At 49.9% G+C, this 21,039-nt stretch overlaps 1 protein-coding gene across 3 annotated transcripts in view; it reads right to left on the reverse strand.

Annotated features, from left to right (window-relative positions):
• Positions 1–1,558: 1,558 nt before the first annotated feature.
• Positions 1,559–21,039, reverse strand: part of C2H10orf143 (chromosome 2 C10orf143 homolog) — a 28,330-nt gene continuing 8,849 nt past the window's right edge. The window contains exons 2-5 of one of the 3 annotated variants that reach the window (XM_065923558.1): positions 12,418–12,600; positions 12,260–12,322; positions 7,480–7,562; positions 1,559–1,945 (exon numbers count right to left, since the gene is read on the reverse strand). In XM_065923558.1, coding sequence (XP_065779630.1) covers positions 1,675–1,945; positions 7,480–7,562; positions 12,260–12,322; positions 12,418–12,600 — 600 coding nt within the window. In that variant the 3' untranslated portion in view covers positions 1,559–1,674. Of the gene's footprint in view, positions 1,946–7,479; positions 7,563–12,205; positions 12,323–12,417; positions 12,601–21,039 lie in introns of all 3 variants that reach the window. The other 2 variants (XM_065923559.1, XM_065923562.1) reach the window with 2 other exon arrangements.

The raw sequence follows: 21,039 nt of genomic DNA on the forward strand, positions 1-21,039 counted from the left end.
CCGCGTGTGCTCAGGTCTCACATAGTGACACACGGGCGGGGAGCAGGCGCCCAGGGTGACCAGGCCGCGTGTGCTCAGGTCTCACATAGTGACACACGGGCGGGGAGCAGGCGCCCAGCGGTGACCAGGCCGCGTGTGCTCAGGTCACATAGTGACACATGGGCGGGGAGCAGACGCCCAGGGTGACCAGGCCTCGTGTGCTCAGGTCTCATAATGACACACGGGCGGGGAGCAGGCGCCCAGGGTGACCAGGCCGCGTGTGCTCAGGTCACATAGTGACACACGGGCGGGGAGCAGGCACCCAGGGTGACCAGGCCTTGTGTACTCAGGTCACATAGTGACACACGGGCGGGGAGCAGGCGCCTAGGGTGACCAGGCCTCGTGTACTCAGGTCACATAGTGACACACGGGCGGGGAGCAGGCACCCAGCGATGACCAGGCCTTGTGTACTCAGGTCTCACATAGTGACACACGGGCGGGGAGCAGGCGCCTAGGGTGACCAGGCCTCGTGTACTCAGGTCTTACACTAATGACAGCCCCTGTGTCCTCAGACCCTTGCATACTCGTGAGTGAGGCGGAGACACTGGTGGGCGTGGGGAGGTGAGTCCTGACCCCTGTCCGCCTGACCCCGCCACGGTGGTGGCTGTCGTGCACCAGGCCGGGGGCTGCAGAGGGCTTCTTCTCTTCCAAAAGCTTTCAGTCCACGTAAATGGCCGGGACGACCCGTGTGCCGCCTCAGTGACCAAACACTCGCTGTGCCTACCTAGACACCCCTTCTCCCCATGGATCTGGGGGGAAAGGAAGAGCTTATACACAAACACCAGGTTGGGATCTAAGCATCTTCATGCTTTCCAGACAAATGAAGGTGTCGATCTCATTTTGAGAAGAGAGAAGTAAATTAACACTCTTAAAAAACCATCTTTTTATGGTCTCAAACCTCAGCTCCTTCTCTCCTGCGGCCTGGACGTTTCTCCATCCAGTCACAGCTCTGCGAGCTTATTTGGGGTTCACTGTCCAGTGGCTCCAATAACGCTGGGGGCAGAAGATGCTTTCCGTCCTGCGGCCCGGCAGCGCCCTGTGACTGCGGGTAATCCATCCTATAGACGCTGTTGTGCTCATTTCCTTTCTGCACCCTGTCTTCTGGCCTCGTCCGTCCAGCCTGAACCTCTCACCCATGACTGCACACCACGATTGCCTACGGCTCAGGCTCTTCTGAATGTGGATGCTGCGGGCCGGCTGCTGGCGGAGGACACGGCCACGTGGACGGCCCAGGGAAACACGGAGAGCTGGGCCTTTGTCCGCCGCGGCCCTGGTAGGGGAGAGGACCTGTGAACAAGCCGCCACCTGGGGTTTTGCTGGGACCCGCCTCGAGGTAACAAGGGCATCCTGGGAACACGCCAGTCTCCACAGTCAGATCAGACACTGGAAACCCGGGAGAAGATGAGAAACGCCCACTTTAATATAAAAGTGGTCTTGCGCCTGGTAACTTCAGTTGGGGAAATCACACAGAACAGACTCGATGCTAACATTTAGTAAAATTCAGTGTACGCTTACAAAACATTTTAAATATAAAAATAAGACTTTTAATTAAAAAAGAGCACATAAGCAGCTCTGGATACACCCTTGAAACAATAGCAAAGTACGGAGCAGGGCTTTACATCTGGATGCGGACTCTCAAACCTCACACGAAGCTTGATGCTGGACACTTTCAACTTTTAAAGAAAGCCGTTGATCTTCCCCAGCAGGCTGCACTGGAAAGGCAGCTTCGCGAGGAGTGAGGTCTGGAGGCTCTTTGGCTCTGGAGTAAGGAGGTGGGACCTTGGAACAGGAGGCGCCAGGTCCGACTGGGGAGTACATCTCTGGTGCACGAGGGCTCGAAACCATGACTGGGACCTTCCTCTCCCAGGGCGTTCTTCTACCGATCTTCCGTGTGGTTAAAATGTCCCTATAACGAGAAAACGGTGCATTGTGGGAATGAACCTACCTTGGCTTCAGGTTCACAACACAGAGCTCTGCCTTTCAAATGGCTGAGCTAACACACATTCTGAGCTAAGCACGTGTTTACAGAGCATATATAAAATACTATAATTAAGATATTTAAAGCACTTCCTACAGTGCTTGGCACATAGAATGTTCTCCATAAATGTTATTTCTCTTCTCTCCTACAGATCTATGAGAGAGGAAAAAAGAGAATCAAAGTATCATTTATAAACTCACAGTTTAGTTTTTTAGTGATGTCTGAACACTGAACATGGATCCAGCACAAGTGCGCTGTAGCAGGCTCCTCGCGGGGGGCCCAGGGCTGGAAGTAACCCAGCTTCACGAGGATCCCACTCGGGCCCGGCCTCCCTGCCCCTGGAGCAGACCTCCTGGCTCCTCAGCTTCACGCAGAAGTGACTGAGGTGTGCCACTGTGCCACCCCACTGCACCCCCGTCTGGATGGGGTTTAGCTGGAGACACACTGGAGGCAGAACAAATAAGACAGGGGACAACTAGGCACACAGACACCTCCAAAAGAGGACCAAAACCTCAAATCTCCTACACAAAAGACCTGCAGGAATCACTCACTTAAACCTCTCACCAATCTCTGTTCCCTGACACGGCTTCAAGTTTCCAAATTATCACGTTTTTCTCCCCAGGGTCATTTGTTGACGTCCCTCTCAAAGCTCAGACATCTGTCCCTGATGCAGAAGTGAGGTCTGATGTCCTCAGACTCTGAGGCGGTCACTGGCACGGACCAGCCACTGGAGGCGTGTCTTATGGGGGGTCTGGGCACCAAGCCCCTGATTCAATAAAGTCATGAAGGAAGAGGACAGCTGTGCCTTAAACGTTAGTCTCACTGTTGACAATCAGAATGCCCATTGCCTGTCTGAGTAGGCTGGAAAAGTGATACCAAAAGCAATAGTGGGAAATACAACACTTTTGATAAAACACAATTTCACTATTTTTCCACCAACCAAGAGAAGAGTGTTTCTTTTCAAGAGAGTTTTGTTTCTAATACTGGGATCAAAAGAGACTCAGGTCCAAAGAGACACCTAGGTACATCAGAATAATATTGCCAAAAACCAAATAGTCTTGAAAGCAGAAAGAAAGAAATGCTACATCAAGTTAAAGAGATCTTCCATAAATTAACAGCTGATTTCTCAGCCCAATTCAGAGTGCTGAAAGTCAACCAAGAATTTTGTATCCAACAGAATTATCCTTCAAAAATGAGAAATTAAGACACTCCCAGATGAACAAAAACAGAAAAAAATCTGTCGCTAGCAGACCTACCCTACAAGAAATACTGATGAGACTCTCAGGTTAAAATTAAAGGACCTTAGATAGTAGCTCAAGTCCACAAGAATCCATGAAAACGGCATTTTCCCCCTAATTATTACCTATGAGTCCCTCCTCCACTCAAGCTGCCTTACTTCAACAGCACCCTCTCTGCCTTGGGTCACAGCTTCTGAAGGACGCCCTCTGGCTGCACCTCTCCGTGGATGCCCCCCTCAGTAGGTCCTGTCCCCTGGCTGGGAGCGCCTCCCCGCCAGGGGCCTGCTCCTGAGATCACAGCCCAGCTCTGGCACACTTGCTGCAGGCTGAAAGGTGCACCGTGGGCAGGTGGGAGCGGGAACGTGGACGGGAAAGGACGCGTCTGTGTGCTTGAGCTTAAGGCCTCCTGGCAGTCAGGACAGGGCCTGGGCTGGGAGCAGGGTGGGCCAGGGGCCAGCTTTCCCTCACTGCACCAGGTCCCAGCATGGAGCTCCGAGAGAGTCCACACCCTCTATTTGAACCTGGCCTTCCACCTTGTCATGAAGGACTGTTCGTCAGTGCAAGCCTGCAGCGGTGGAGGAGCGCAGAGCACACACCAGGGAAAAAGAAGACTGGACTCCCGAGGTCAGGTTCTGCCCCCGGCCCAGACGGTCCTGACGCTCCCTGGTGCTGGACCCTGTCCCAGCCCAGCACAGACAGCCTTCCGGGGCGGAAGTAGAAGGTGGGGACAAAGCTTAGTACTCATCGGCGCCCAGCAGCAGCTTCTGGTGAGCAGCTCAGCACAGCAGCCAGCACGCTGTTTCCAGTCGGTCTCCTCCCGAGCATGTCCAAAGGGATCAAGCCCAGGAACCGATGCATCTCGACCAGGGACAGGACACGTGGGTGGCACGGGAGCCAGGGGGAGGTGGGCGAAAGCAAGGTGACACCCCGTGACCGTCTCTGCTCCTCAGAGGCTGAGTCAGGGGCTCACGCTGGGAGGGAAGACGCAGGCCTGGCCCAGGCTTCTGAGGGGCAGGCCCCCCACCACAGTGATGTGACGGACAACGCTCCTGCCCCAGACTCGCAAGGATCAAGAGCTTCACAGAGGAGCTGTGGACAAACAGCAACTCTAAAAATAGGGTGTAAGGATGCATGTATATTCCAGGAAAAGCCTTGAGTTTAAAACTAAAAAAAAATTGTACGCACAGCTTTCCTGGACTTCCAAAGCAGGCATGGAGGACACTCTCCAAAATCCACTCAGGCTGTTCTCATACATAAATTTGCGTTATCTCAAACTCACTACCGAGGGCTACAAGGGAGGGACTGTCTGGCTCCTCAGCAGGGATGCTGACCCTTAAGAGGTCTGAGGAACCTGCTCTGCACAGTCTGAGGAGCTTAAAGGGCCCACCTACCCACTGCTGCTGCTACTGCTTTTAAAACAGATTCTTGTTGCTGTTTTAATTTTTACCTTTTGACTCCCTTCACCAATTTCTCCCACCTCTCACGCACCATCTCTGGCAACCACCAATCTGTTCTATGAGCTTTTCTTGTTTTTTAGGGCTCCATGTATAAGACAGAATCTGTCTTTTTCTGTCTGACCCATTTCATTTAGCACAATGCCCCCAGATGCTAACCATGTTGCTGGAAATGGCGGCATCTCCATCTTTTATGGCTGAATAATATTTCACTGGATAGAGAGCACAATTTCTTTATCTCCTCCTCCATCCTATTTTTGCTAGCTCATCTTATGGTCAACAATCTTGCTGAGTATTAGTCTTAGCAGTTTATCTGCATATTTGCTTGGATTTTCTATGCAGATGATATCAGGAAATAACAATTTAGTTTTCTTCCCCTTCTAATTCTTACAGCCATTGTTTCTTCTTCCTTGTTTAATTGTCTGAGTTAGAAATCCTGCCAAGCAGAAGTGGTGATGGCAAACAAATTTGTTTCTCTCTTCATCCAAAGAAATGCTCCCCCTAAGTGTGGAGACCTTTCAACCTCACCAGGATAAACCCTCATTTCTGGTTTTATCTTGAGTGGGATTTGGAGTAACTGAGCAGTTTCTGCCTCTATTAAGATGACAGTTTGATTTCTTTTTTTCCTCCTTTGATCAAATAATGTAGTTCTTTTTCTAAAGAAAGTCATCTGTATGTTCCTTTGTGTAGAATTTCTTTTAACCTATAAAACCATCTGGGATGGTAGCTTTTGAGAACGTTCCCAAATTATTCCATTGGGATTCTCTCTTCTGGAGTTAGTTCTGGCAACTGAATTACTATGAGGACAAGGGAATTCCCACTGCACTGGTCTCCCCAGCTCTGAGCGTGCCACAGATGCACGTTCACACAGGACAGTCCCCTTAGCGTTGCAGAGCGTTATTCCACGGTCCTTGGTGTCTGTAACTAATGGGGGCTCTGCTGTTACTCAAAGCACTGTTCCTTCATGGCTATCAGTGGTTCCTCTCCGGCAGCTCTCCAGAATTCTCTTTCACACTGTTCAGTTTCACCATGATACGTCAGACGTACAGATACATCAGGTCCAAGACTCACCAGGACTTTTCAGGAATACAAAAAAGTATAGACAGCAATATAACAAATATCCACAAACTATTACATAGCTTTCGAGACAAAATGCCACAGGTAAAACATCATCCATTCTCACTGAAGTGTATATTTACTGAATAAATACATGCCGATCCACTTATGGTGGCTCAGTGGGTAAAGAATCTGCCTGCAATGCAAGAGACCCAGGTTTGATCCCTGGATGGGGAAGACTCCCTGGAGAAGGAAATGGCAACCCACCCCAGTATTCCTTCCTGGAGAATCCCATGGACAGAGGAGCCTGGCGGGCCATGGTCCACGGGGTCGCAGACTCAGACAGGACTGGGCGACTGGGCGACTGGGCCACGGGCCCGTTCTCCTGCAGGTGGTCTCTGGCTTCCTGCTAAGCAAGCAGTGCTGCGGTGCTCTGCGCACATCTCTGCGGGCCCACTCGAGGACCGAACCCAGCAAGAGCCAGATCCTGACACCAGCCACAGCAGAGCATGTCTCTACCTACTGTTCTGCCTCTCCCTTCACTTGTAATGTGATTAACAATGCATTTAATGTCTTTTTCTGTACCATACACTAGTTTAGTCCAACATGCTTGTAGGAAATCTAAACTCCTTTTTCTTTTTCTTTTAAATTAGCTTTACTGCGAAAATCCGTTTCACTGTCTCCTCATGGTATAACATTTTATCCCCAGAGAAAGACGTTTTAGTTTTATTCTTTATCACCTGAAAGCTCTCTATTCCTTCAGAACCTGAAATGATCTCAACAACACAGTAAAAAAAAAATTTTTTTTAACTAATTCTCTGGCATCCATATTTGGAGGAAACGTTTACTGTCAGAGATTACACCAGAAGATTCTGTGAGGAAGTCTACACAAACTCGTCTATTTGGCTACACCTACACAGCCAGACCCTTCCTTGGCCAGCTGCCTCTCCCAGTGTCTGGAGGACTCAGCGCTGTCTTGGACGCCCACGACGCCCTCATGGCTCGGGGAAGGACGCCCACGACGCCCTCACGGATCGGGGAAGGACACCCACAATGCCCTCACGGGTCGGGGAAGGACACCCACGACGCCCTCACGGGTCGGGGAAGGACGCCCACGACGCCTCGCAGCCTCACGGCTGTGCTTCTGAGCGCGTGAGAGCGGGCCACCGCCGGGCCCGGTGCGGGAGTGACGGGGCCAGGCCAGCCAGGACTGCGGGCACAGGAGAGGCGCCCCCCACCGACCGCGGGGCGGGCGGGCCGGTCACCTAGCCCCACGGACCGCGCTGACCTCTGGGGTCCCTGCCGAACCTCCAGGAAGTGCACGGGGCACTCTGATTCCTGAGGAAGGAGCAGTTCCGTTCCCGGTGACCCCTCTGTGACTGCTGTCTCTCTCAGAACGTATGGATAAAGGACGGATAAGGTGCAGCTGCTGCTGAAACCCAGAAAGTGACCCGCCGCACACGCGTCCGTGTTAATCCACGTCAGAGCCTGCCATGCCCGCCCCGGCCCTGGCTCCGGGCCTGACCCCCGGGCCTGACCCCCGGGCCAGGCAGCACTGCCCGCATCACCACGGGCAGGGGGACAGAGTCCTGTCTGCACCGGCCTCTCCCCCGCCCCTGGGTCACGGCAGTATTCATAGACGCTGCGGGTGCAGGGAGCAGTTGCTAATAAGACAGGCAGGTAAATAAAATAGAGCAAATACTCTAAAGGTCACCTGTTTGGAGGTAAGTAGTCATACACGGGAAACATGCATCCATTTAGAATCGGAATGGCCATCCTGGGGCGCCTCCCTCCACCCTGCAGGGAAAAGCAAACCCAGACCAGACGGTAGGCTGGGGACCACCCCTCCCACCCCCGCCCTCCACGTCTGTCCCCACATCGCCCACCTCTCTCCTCCCAGCCCCGGACGCTGCTGTCAGGCAACGGGCTTCAATGTCAGAAAGGGAATAACGCAGCAGCTCGTTGAGATGCTCCCTTAGTTTTTGCTCTCAACACTAATGAACAGGCTGTTAGCCAAATCAGTTTGTTGGGGATTGGGAGCAGCGGGGTCCCCAAAACCAAAACATTGTTTTGCATGTAGGCTCATATGTAGTAACTCACTATCAGCTTGCGTAAAAACTCAATCACCTGAGACAGACACTAGCAAAGGGGACTGGCTCCCAAATGCTGAGCCTGTGGGGGACCAAGACCCCAGGTCTAGTTAAAGACCGCAGGCTTTCTGTTCTCAGGAGGATCCGTCCACCCCTTAGCCGGTTAGCCCAGGTGAGGTCCAGTCAGAACAGAGACTCAGGTGAAGCATCTCACGAGAGGAATACGGGCTTCAAGGTCACAGATGACGGAAGAGAAGAGGATCCACAGGGGGAAGGGAGGCACGTGTTACCCCAGGAGGGGCCCCCCTCCGGGGCGGGGGGCAGCTGGGGGCATAAAGGGAAGAGATGAGGTGACCGCAGAGCCCGAGGGCTGCCACCCAGCAGGAGCTGGGACCCTGGAAGGAGGGGCGGGGAGGCTGCCTGGGGTGGGGGAGACGAGGGGAGGGGAAGGCGCTGAGGGTGACTGCCATGCTGACCCATGAAGTTTGGGGATGGCCCCCTCCCTGATGAGCTGCAGCAGGTGCCACTCAGAAAAAGGGGTGCTGACAACAGCATTCCCCCTCAGTCAACATCCTGAATCCACTCTTCCTGTGCCTTCCGGCCTGATAATGCCCCCTTCATGCATCTTCATGTGGTCATCATGGAGACCTCTCACAGCCTCGCTAGGACTCATTTGATTTAATGGGAAGAATTTCTAAGAAGGTCATGATTTTATGGCATACTTGGCTACCATGAGACCCTGGGCCAAGAACACTGAGCTGAGTAAGGAAGGGAGCCAGCTGCACAGCAGGCCCAGCCTTGGGACCACTCAAGGAAGGAAACGAGCCTCCTGCAGGCGGAGACCATCGCCCTGGCCCGGCAGCATGGATGGTGCACAGCAGAGAGGGCCGCCCACCCAGGGGGCACGACAGACACCCTGAGTGACGTAACACCACGTCCCAAGAATCAGGGGTAGCTTCACCCCAGCTGGCTGTACCATAAGCGGGGTGATGAGGAGCTGTACTAGAAAAGCTATGACCAACCTAGATAGCTTATTAAAAAGCAGAGACATTACTTTGCCAACAAAGATCTGTCTAGTCAAGGCTATGGTTTTTCCAGTAGTCATGTATGGATGTGAGAGTTGGACTATAAAGAAAGCTGAGCGCCGAAGAATTGATGCTTTTGAACTGTGGTGTTGGAGAAGACTCTTAAGAGTCTCTTGGACAGCAAGGATATCCAACAAGTCCATCCTAAAGGAAATCAATCCTGAATATTCATTGGAAGGACTGATGCTGAAGCTGAAACTCCAATACTTTGGCCACTGGATGTGAAGAGCTGACTCATTTGAAAAGACCCTGATGCTGGGAAAGATTGAAGGCAGGAGGAGAAGGGGACGACAGAGGATGAGATGGTTGGATGGCATCATCGACACAATGGACATGAGTTTGAGTAAACTGCAGGAGTTGGTGATAGACAGGGAGGCCTGGAGTCCTATAGTCCATGGGGTTGCAAAGAGTCGGACACGACTGAACAACTGAACTGAACTGAGGAGCTGAAGCTGAACACTGATCACCCTAAGACACATCAGTGAGCTGCAATGGGCCAAAGAGGAGGTTCGTGTGCCAGCCTGGGGAGTGAGTTTGAGAAGGTCTACGGAAGAAGTCCTTGCATACATAAGCAAGGACTCACGATAACAATCAGGAAAAGCTTCGTGGGAGAAAGACAACAGATCCAGGCAGTGAGCTGAGACAGCCACGTGAGAATTCCAAGCAGAACCAACTGGGTCAGATGATACCTGCTGAGGTCAGAAACACAGCAGAGAAGGGGGACCCGAGGAGGTTCTCAGGGAAAAGCATCCAGCTAGCCGAGACACCAAGGTAAGCTTCCCATCAGCGACTCCCTGCGGGTTTCTCAAGGGGCATCGTGGTGAAGAATCTGCCTGCCAATGCAGGAAACGTGGGTGCAATCTCTGGGTCAGGAAGATTCCCTGGGGAAGGAAACGGCAACCCACTCCAGAATTTCTGCCTGGAGAATCCCATGGACAAAGGAGCCTGGCGGGCTACACTCCCTGGGGTCACAGAGTCGGACATGACTGAGCACGCACACACACACAGGGTTCCCACACAGTCCCCCGCGTGACCCCTGCTGCGCTTTGAGCCAAGCCCGCCACCCGGGGTCAGCCCCAGGAACTGTGGGCCTGGACAGGCACGCTCCGTGTGAATGGGGCCCATCCGTGAGTGGAGCCCCGCACTGAATGAAGTCTTCTGAAATTTGGAATTGCTGCCCATAGGTGATTTACTGTTAAGCACTTCTCTCTGGGATCTTGCATTTCTAAAAATACTATTTGCTTTTTATTTAACACTGAGCCTCTTAATGTTCTGGAATATAAAAATAGTGTCTTATTATTTTAAAAGCTTAAGAGAGAAACTAGCCATATTATTAGAAAAAGAAGATATATGCAGCTATAGTCTGTTCAAATATCAAGAGGTGTGACTTTTCAAATTCACATTTCAATCTTTATTTACATAAGACTTTTAGAAATAGTGGGTGTAAATATTAAATCACCCAAGCCTGGGTGAAATTTTATTGAGAATAACTACAAATAAAGGGAAACTGATTTTTTAAAGTCACTTTCTGAAAATTTAGATGAAAAGAATATTGAGCATTAGTGAAAAAAATGATATATTTACATATCAATATAGGTTTTCCACGCACAGATTCATCTCCTAGGAAACATAGAGAGGCAAGCTTGGGGAACCACAAGGGAAGGAAAACCCTAATCAAATAGGTGCTGTTGTTCAAACAGAACATTAGCTTAAATGATCCAATCAGCTGCTTGAGCCAAATTTTTTTTTCCTTTAAGCTGTTCATGACAGAAGACAACCTCTTGGAGCATTAAGAATCCGTATTACGTTCCAACTGTTTGCCCAACAGATGGGGGATTTGAAAGACACATTCCATGGAAATGGGACGAGAACTAGGAAGGCTTCGAGTTAGTCACCAGCAATAATGCACTTTACCCATAGTGGGGTCATAATATTAATTGTCAAAATCCATGGCACGTTTGGCAGTTACATGAATCAACCGAAATACAGTAAGTTGCTGGATCTTTGGTTTCAACATTATTCAGGATTACTGGTGGCTCAGTCGTTGAAGAATCACCTGTAATGCAGGAGACCTGGGTTCGATCCTTGAGTGGGGAAGATTCCCCTGGAGGAGGGCATGGCAACCCACTCCAGTCTTCTTGCCTGGAGAATCCCCTGGACAAAGAAGCCTGGTGGGCTACAGTCCACAGGGTCTCAAGAGTCAGACATGACTTAGCAACTAAACCACCACCACCTCCACACCACAGAATACAACATGACCTGCAGAAATTCTCCTGAGGACGGAGGACCAAAGTAGGAAGGCAGGTCTCCACGGGCGGGCCCACCTGGCCTTGGTCTTTGTACTTGTCTAAGGACTTCAGGTAATCAGAGAGCCCCATGGTGACTGGCCTTTGTTTAAAACAAAATCACTGCCTCCCCCTACAAAACAGTCACCTACAATGCACCAAGTGAAGATTCTGCAATTTACTGACTCAAACTTTTGCTTATCAATAGCAGCCCTGTGTTTCCTCTGAAGATCTTTACGGGGAAATCCTAAAAATACTCACACACATACACACAGACGCTCCTGGTTTCTATGTGGAAATTATACACAATTCTATTTTATTGCAGTATGAAGACTGCAAGCTTGAAATTAAAAAAAAAAATTATAGAGGTTTTAAAGCTTTAACTTACTTTTAGAACAAGCCCAAATTTAGGAATAAAGATATCATGATGCTAATGTGAAGGACAGGGAAGCCTCGCGTGCTTGGGGTTCACGGAGTTGCAGAATCGGAGACGACTTAGCGACTGAACAGCAACAACAACGACACTTCATGATTTTCTGCCCAGCGCAGGGGACTGAGACTGACTCTGGCAACATTAAGACGTCCCATTCCTTGGAATTAATGGTGTGAATGCTGTGTTTCTCCTTCTGGAACTTGTGATTTATGTGAAGTGTATGCAAATAGGAAAGAAAAGCTTAAGGAGGGAAAAGAAAAAGCAACACTGATTCCTATTTGGCTAAGTAAATGAGCTAAGGTCATTTGTCTAAGATGCCCTCAGATTAGCCCTATTTTAACCATTTCCAGGACCTGTTCCCTTCTCTAAAGCCTGTTTTTAGAAAGAATTTAAAATGTATATTCAATGTGTAGTCTCAGTCTTAAGCTGGAAGCAAATCAGTTTGCAGCTGAGTAGAATGCTAAGAAAATCAACCTGCACCTTTTAATTTACATCCCTAGTTCCTTAGGAACGAAACGGCCGTTTCTACCACCCTTGTTCTACATACCCAGGATTTAAGGACAAGTCTTTCTTGTCACAGCAAGCAGGGGAACGCACTTACAGACTCTCCTGCGATGCACCTCGGGCAAGGCCGGGCCCGGCTCCTTCCGCCATCCGGGGGACCCTGTCCAACAAATCACAGCCGCGGATGAGCCAGGGCAGCAGTTATTCACTTTCACTGAACAGGTCAAGGCTGGTCTGGTGGGAACAGGAACCTACCGCCATGCCTGGCTGGCCCTGGCCGCTGGTGGGCTGTGGTGAGGGCGGGCGGCCTCTGCGCTGGGCATCTGGGGACTCGGGCTCCTCGCGGTCCTCGTTGCCCCCGGACGCGGCGATGCGCACCCTCACCTGGGGGCAGTCCCGCTCGGGCGCCGTGGCGTCCAGCCTCCTGCACGCCCGCTTCTGCAACGACAGTTTCACTTCAGATGGCCTCAGAAAGCACGCGGCGCTCTGACTGAATCGGCCTCTGAGCACCTCGCTGCAAAAACAGAGCCCCGAGGGGCTCGGAAAGCTTACAGGACATTGGGAGAGGCAACTTCCAACTTTATCTTCCGGGAATAACCACCATCAGTTACATTTAACCTCATTACTTCCAGCACAGTCTGATATTTACTTAGCTTTACAAGTTTAAAATAGTCATTTCAAGCAATTTTGGCCAAAATTCTTATAATAAACTGTTGTGACTGGTTTATCGATATCGAGAATGTACAAAACCTATAAATTTTTGTTCAAGAAACTAGTTATGCACGTCGATACTTTTGCCCAAGTAGGTACTTTCTTAATATGATATGAATAATTCCACGTGGACAATTCTTTGTCTTCCTGACACTTAAGAGTGGACTGATTTTATTTATTTCACAAACTGCACACACAGCCCATAAGGGATAACCTTCTGGAAAGGCAGCATTTGGCTTTGGCATTCCCATGACCTATAGATGAATTACAAAAGCAGTCTTCCAAAGCTGAAGGAAACGGTTGACTCTCCAAGTTCCGAGTCTGTGCTCCGCGGGGTAAGGATGTGCTCAGTGACAGAGCTGATGGGCAGGCGGCCTCTGCAGGGACAGAAGGTCCACGCTGCCCTGGGTCCCCGCTGCTGGACGCTGTCCGCCAGAGTCAGGAAACACCCCTGGTTCTCGGGTGGTCCCACACCCTCCACAGTCACCGGCAAACCATCGTTATGACTTGTGCCAAATCTGTTCACGATCCATTCCATTATTCATTCATTATTTTCTAAATGGACCTTTTATTTTATGGGTTTATCCAATAGGGAAACCCGGTAGCAAGTGCTAGTTTTACTCTTCCCTAACTAACACGTCTTAGAATAGACACCTGAGGAGGAAAATGGCAAATTCTACCTCTGAGCCCCTAAACAAGAGAATAATGCCCTGGGGTGAATACAGTGCAGACTCCGGGAGGCTGAGACAAGGGCAGAGGTAGCCAGCCCCGCCCCCAAAGCCGCAGTCCTTCTGAACACAGGAAGTCCAGAAAGGTCAGTCACTGTGCAGAGCCACAGCCCGGGTGCAACCTGAATCGGAGAACGCAGACATCTGAGAACACGGCCAGGGGGAGAGAAAGCCGCCAAACGCGGGTGCGGGTCCCCTCCGCGCCAGCCCGCACCCTGCAACATGGCCCTGCCCTGAGAAGGGCAGGATGAGACGCTGTGAGCGGGACAGGCCAGGGACGCCAGCGAGGGAAGCGCGCCCGGGCCCGCAGCGAGGAGGAGCCCGAGCTCCAGAGCGGAGACGCCAGCGGGGGCTCCAAGTCCGCACCGCAGAAACGGACAAAGCGCTTACAGAGGTGCCCCTCCGAACCCGGCTCCTGGAGGGACACGGGCAAAGGGGCGGGCGGGTGACCCAGGCCGGGTGGTGGCGAGAAGGAGAGAGAGGGCAAGCTTGGGGTCCAGCAAGTGAGGATGCCCATCATACCAGGGGGCTCACAGCCACCCCGTCCGCCACCAGACAGACACCTCCTCCACCTGCGCTCGGCCACACCAGCAGCAGGGGTGCTTGATGGCAATCTTTAAAAAACACCCCAAAACATAAAAATTCCTCCTGAAAGAGACAAGAGTCAAAAGGAGATTGTAAGTCTAACACTCTTAAAAACATAATTAAACACTCAGACAAAATCTGAGGACACGAAAAACCACCATGAATTAGCAATGTAAAAATAGGACAGAAATGGGGAGAAACCAAGAAGAGACTTGAATGAGTTCAGCGATGTAATGAGGGAAATGAGGAATAAATTATAAAATGCACTGAAGAGAATAAATTCAAGTGAAAACTAATAGAGGATACCGAAGAAGGGCAGGAGCATAACCAAGGGAAGGAAAACGACATAAAGAAAAAACGGGGGTTAAAAAAATGAAGCAGCAGGAAGGGAAGACAAAGAAGGAAGAAATGTTCGCTAAGTCAGAGCTCTGGAAAGAGTAAAACAAAGTAACACAGCAAAGCTGACTCAAAACCACAACCGAGAAAACTTCACGGAAAGGGAAAACTGACTGAAGCCTCAATTGACAAGGCTCTCAGGGTACCTGGGAAAATTAACCCAGAATGATCAACACTGAGACATCCTAATAAAACCAGGAAGCTTCAAAGATGAAGACAAAATCCTCAAAGCCCCTGGGCGCGCAGATCAATGAGAGAGAGTGAGAAGGAACTGGACAGGCACCAGGCTTTTCAAAACCAACACATAAGGGAGACAATGGAGAACCATGCTTTTAAAGCTCAGCGACAGAAACATGAGCCAAACATTTAACCCCACCAGGCTGTCCTTCAAAGATCAAGATTATAGAAACAGAATTTCAACATACCTGAACTCAGAGATGACCACACCCATGAGCCCTTCCAGAGGAGTCTATGTGAGGGTAAGCTTCATCTAACTAACCAGTGATGACCGGGAAAATTCCAGCATAAGGATTTTTCGTAAGCATCTGAAGGTATTAAGATGTACATCTCAGACTAAATTTAAAATAAAGTGGAATTAGGCTGACAGACAAATGTGCAAATATTACCTCCTCTGACATGGTGGAAATAATTCTACTAAAACACGAGAGACGAAGGGAGAGGGAAAGTGGAAAAATTCTTTAGCACAGGTCAATACTGTACATGTGACAGTTGTGTATCAAAGGGCAGCAGGAAAAAGATTAGTGAGTGCTAAATGAATGAGGGAAGACAAAATCAGCATGAGGCGAACACACAGTGAAAAATATTTTAGGCAAGATTTACTAATAGATGCTAACTCAGAAGGCAAAGGCTTAAGGAGAAATATGCTTTCTCCCCCAAGGTATTTATTAACTTATAAAGTTTCAGTTTTATACATAAAATGGTTTTACATATAGTTTCAACGTATATTTTCATGTTTCAACATATCTCCCCCAAGGTATTTATTAATCATAATAAATAATTATAATAGTTATAATTTAATTTATAAATTAAATATAATTTAAGTGCAGTTTCAACATGTCTTCCCCAAGGTATTTATTAATTATAAAGAAAAGACCAGTAACTTCACAGAGTATGAAACCATCTTCATCCAGAGACAAGGTCAGCATCACAGTAATGAGCCATCTTGACATCACAGCCCCCATAAGATGCACTAAGAAAGCATAACATCACCTCGTGATACTCATGCCAGAAAGGGCGTGGTCTAAACCTCATCACAGAAGATGCTGGACAACCCAAATGGACTGACAGTCTTCTGCCAGATAGCCGACCGCTGCTCTGTAGAAGTTCCAGGGTCAGGAAACCAAGGACGCCTCAGTGACTAGAGGGGTGAGAGGGACTCAGCGCAGTGTGGGGTCCCGGAAGGACGCCTCAGTGACTAGAGGGGTGAGCGGGACTCAGCGCAGTGTGGGGTCCCGGAAGGACGCCTCAGTGACTGGAGGGGTGAGCGGGACTCAGCGCAGTGTGGGGTCCCGGAAGGACGCCTCAGTGACTGGAGGGGTGGACGGGACTCAGCGCAGTGTGGGGTCCCGGAAGGACGCCTCAGTGACTGGAGGGATGGACGGGACTCAGCGCAGTGTGGGGTCCCGGAAGGACGCCTCAGTGACTGGAGGGGTGGACGGGACTCAGCGCAGTGTGGGGTCCCGGAAGGACGCCTCAGTGACTGGAGGGATGGACGGGACTCAGCGCAGTGTGGGGTCCCGGAAGGACGCCTCAGTGACTGGAGGGGTGGACAGGACTCAGCGCAGTGTGGGGTCCTGGAAGGACGCCTCAGTGACTGGAGGGATGAGCGGGACTCAGCGCAGTGTGGGGTCCCGGAAGGACGCCTCAGTGACTAGAGGGATAGACAGGACTTAGCGCAGTGTGGGGTCCCGGAAGGACGCCTCAGTGACTAGAGGGGTGAGCGGGACTCAGCGCAGTGTGGGGTCCCGGAAGGACGCCTCAGTGACTGGAGGGGTGGACAGGACTCAGCGCAGTGTGGGGTCCCGGAAGGACGCCTCAGTGACTGGAGGGGTGAGCGGGACTCAGCGCAGTGTGGGGTCCCGGAAGGACGCCTCAGTGACTAGAGGGGTGAGCGGGACTCAGCGCAGTGTGGGGTCCTGGAAGAGATCCAGGACAGAAAAAGGGTGCTGGTGGGAAAACAGGTGAGGCTGGAGTAAGGCTGGAGCTTGGGCGATGATCGTGCACGAGGTGAGCCTGGGAGTCTGCTGATCGTACTATGACCATGTACATTGTTCAGGTGAATTCTCTATATTACAGTGGCTTTTTCCCAACCTTTCTGTAAGTCTAGAACTACTTGGAAATGAAGTTTTAAAAATGAAAATTAAAAAACCTCCTGCACTTGCTCTGGTGTATACCACCGTCTAGAAATACAATGGAAGCCAAATCACCTTCCCATGATCCTAATTTTTCCCTCTTGTGCGACATAAAGAGTGACGCGTGTAAGACAAAAGTCCTCTCCCATGCGTGAAGACAGCTCTCGGATACCTCTGAGGCTGCCCTCTGACCAAGCATTCCTGCTCTCTTTCACTCTCCCATATCTGAGAGGCTTTCCAGAATCTTCCTCTTCTAGACACCATGTCCTAGAATTTCTGAATTGTCATTATTCTTCCTGAAATGAACCATGTAAAATACTCCCAACACGCGGTCACCACCACGGAAGAGAGCAGAGCCCCTGCCCCCACCTCCACGGCGTGGTCCCGAGTCTGCAGGGAAAACACCCCGGCTGAGGGGCCCCGGCGACCCGCCACCCGGGTCCACACGAGGCTGGCACACCCCCCAGCTTACGTCTCCCCCTCAGGAAGCACCACCCGGTCCTGGGGACTGCTGAGGGTCCTTCTGCTTTAAATTTAACGCCAGGCTCTGCTACGTAAGCCTTAAGTTTAGTTTCCAAGACTAATCTGATTTCCTTGCTATTTTCCAGTGCATCAAAGTACTGCCAAATACTGCCATAATCATACGAACCACCTTGGTGATTGGAAATGGTGCCACCTTCCGTGTTCCGCCTGAGTCGGATGGAAGGGTTGAGGAAGAAAAGACCAAGGACCGCAATCTCCGGTTACTCAGGATCTGCTCAGCCTTCACATTGCAGAAAGAGGCAAGCTGTGTAAAGGGGTTTCCTGCCAACTCCCACCTAGCTGGGCGGGACTTGCCTGGTGGCCCAGCGCATAAGCCCCTTTGCGACCACCACAGGGGGCCTGAGTTCGATGGCGGGTTGGGGAGCAAAGATCCTGCATGCCATGCGGCACGACCACAGAACATCCAGGCAAAGGGAAGTGGGGATACTGAACATGCCCCACGTCATCCACACGCAGGATGTGACTCTCCTCCTGTAGTCACACCCCAGCCCCGCACTCCTTTCTGAGGGACGTCGCTTGCCAGAAAGGAGAGCAGACACGTGTGGACGGGTGACAGTGAGCAGGAAGCATGCTTCTCGATGAGGTCTACATACTCTTGTGTTTTTCAATGAGTTAGAAGGATTCTAACTCCTTCTCTGTGGGGTCAAACAAGGCCTGGCACGACGGGTCAGCCGATCTGTGACCACCCACTGTGGACACTCCTCAAGAAGCTCCGGTGGCGGGGGCTGGGTCCCCACGTGGCAGGGGGAAGGGGAGCCACACTGACCCCAAGTCGGTCATCAAGGGCTGGGCTCCTCCAGGGAACGTGGTGGCCCTCGGCTGGCCGACGGGATTAAATCATTCATGTTTTCTGCTTTTAACAGGGATTAGTGAAAGCTGGCTGTACGTGACACTGACTCATGTATTCACTTGGCAAATACTCCAATGGCCACAGATAGGCCTGGATCAAGGGAAAAGGAAGACTGAGAGGCACCGAAGTCCAGGACGCGCGCGTTACATGCCTTGCTCTCTCCCACTCCCTTCTAGAGAGGCTTCGGCCAGTCTTCATCAAGGCACGTGAAGGTTTACCACCCAACTGCAGACAATGACTGCAGCCATGAAATTAGAAGATGCTTGCTCCTTGGAAGAAAAGCTATGACCAACCTAGACAGCATATTAAAAAGCAGAGACATTACTTTACCAACAAAGGTTTATATAGTCAAAGCTATGATTTTTCCAGTAGTCATGCAAGGATGTGAGAGTTGGGCCATAGAGAAGGCTGAGCACCAAAAAATTGATCCTTTTGAATTGTGGTGCTGGAGATGACTCTTGAGAGTCCCTTGGACTACTAGGAGATGAAACCAGTCAATCCTAAAGGAAATCAACCCTGAATATTCATTGGAAGGACGGATGCTGAAGCTGAAGCTCCAATACTTTGGCCACCTGATGTGAAGAGGCAACTCACTGGAAAAGACCATGATGCTGGGAAAGCCTGAGGATAGGAAGAGAAGGGGACAACAGAGAATGAGATCATTGAATGGCATCATCAACTCTATGGACATGAGTTTGAGCAAACTCTGGGAGATGGTGAAGGACAGGGAAGCCTGGTGTGCTGCAGTCCATGGGGTCACAAAGAGTCAGACATGACTGAACAACAACAAATGACTCTGGCACTGTGTAAACAAAATTCAAATCTTGAATAGACACAAAGACCCCATTACTTAATAACTATAGAAGATCTATCAAGCAGCAATCCTGCCAGAGAAGAGTTGAAAAAGAAACACAGTTGAGTAAGAGAAGACATTTGACAGGATGCCACCTCTGGAAACCCATTTCTCGACTTTGCACTCAAACAGAATGTGGAGGATAAAGAAAGAAGATGTCAACTTCCTAGAATGCTTTAACAGAAACACCCTGTGAATTCTCTTCAATCAGCACAGCAAGAAAGTGGCAGGTTCTTGAAAAGCCTTAAGTCAAGCACATGTAATATATATGCTAATATATGTTAAGCACATATACTCTAAGTTAGAATACCAATGTAAATTGTCAGAAGTTGGTAATGCAATTAAAGGTAATTCTCCAACTATACACATACACGCACAATAATCTCATCTTTCATTTGAAGGTATTTTAAGGATTTTTATTGACCAGTGGAATTTATTCTAAAGATCACCTGTATCATAATTGTGTGATGCTGACTGAGTCCCAGTTATCAGAAAGTTGCTGCGTGAGGTATTCTAGTCTAGTTTAATATCTGTCACAGTAAAGAAAGTTCACTTTTGCTGGAGCAGCTGACGCGGCCATCCACCAGCTCTGAAACAGAACCTCGAGCGCCGAGGAGCAGGACTGATGAGGCCTGCAGACTGTCGCTGAGAGAGAAAGCGTGCAGAGATCATCCCCTCAGGGACAGTCACTTGGAAACAACCTTGCGCCCTCGGGGGTGTTAATTTCTGCAGCACAGACTGAACGACAGAAACCAGCAGAAGCAAGGACGCCTGCTCTCAACCCAATGTGGTCAGGTGCCCTGGGGCTTCAGCCACGGTGAATGTAACATCGGAATGTGGGCACCATCAGCTGCCCTTTCCAGAAGACTCCTCCCCGTCCTGGGCATGGACTTGCATCCACACCCTGGACCAAGTCCCACTCAGGAAAGGGAAAGCAACCGATGAGGAGACGAGTGAGGCAAGCCGTGGGCACCACCATGATTCCATGAAAGCTGGCTCCCCAGAGGAAGGTGGTGGAGGAGAGAGAAGAAAAACCACTCTCTTACTTCCAATGAAAATGAAAGGACATAAACACACACTCTAGACTGAGCATTAATTTTGCTTGCATAATTCACCAAGGACAGTATAAACCTAAATTATAAAAAATCTACTTACCACAGGCAGAACCTAGAAACTATCCTTGCAATGATTAAAAAAAAAAAAAAAAAAAACTACAGCATGGAGTGTTTCTATATTTTTTATTTCAGTAACAAACCAAAATCCTGTGCTGTCAGAATGGTAGGGCATTTTATTTCTATTTTGCATGTGAAGAAAATGAAGTCCACAAACCCCAGCTAACTTGCCTGAAGTCCAATAACTGGAAATGCCAGAGCTGGGGCTTAGCGTGCGTTCAGTCGAACTGGGCAGACAAGACTGAAACATATATTAAAGAAGTACTAAAAACTTAATAATGTATGAAAAATATAGTAAAGCTTAACATAAAGCTACAGTAATCAAGATAGTGTGGTAATGGCACAGGAAACACACGGAAATCAATAGAACAGAACTGAGAGTACAGGATAAACCCTCGCTTATGGTGAACTAACTTTTGACACGGGTGCTGAGACAACTCAATGGAGAAAGAAGAGTCTTCATAAGAAGTGGTGCTGGCCTAACTCTCTGTCCACATGCAGAAAGAGGAACTCAGGGCCCTAACATATACCACACACAGAGATGAACTTGGGATGGATCAGAGAGCTAAATGTAAGAGCAAAGAGCATTAAATTTTTAGAGGAGAACATAAGAGAAAATCTCTGTGATCTTGGGCTTGGCAAAGATTTTTTAGATACATCACAAAAA

This window comes from Muntiacus reevesi, chromosome 2 (assembly GCF_963930625.1).
Source record: "Muntiacus reevesi chromosome 2, mMunRee1.1, whole genome shotgun sequence".
In the NCBI taxonomy this organism is placed as follows: domain Eukaryota; kingdom Metazoa; phylum Chordata; class Mammalia; order Artiodactyla; family Cervidae; genus Muntiacus; species Muntiacus reevesi.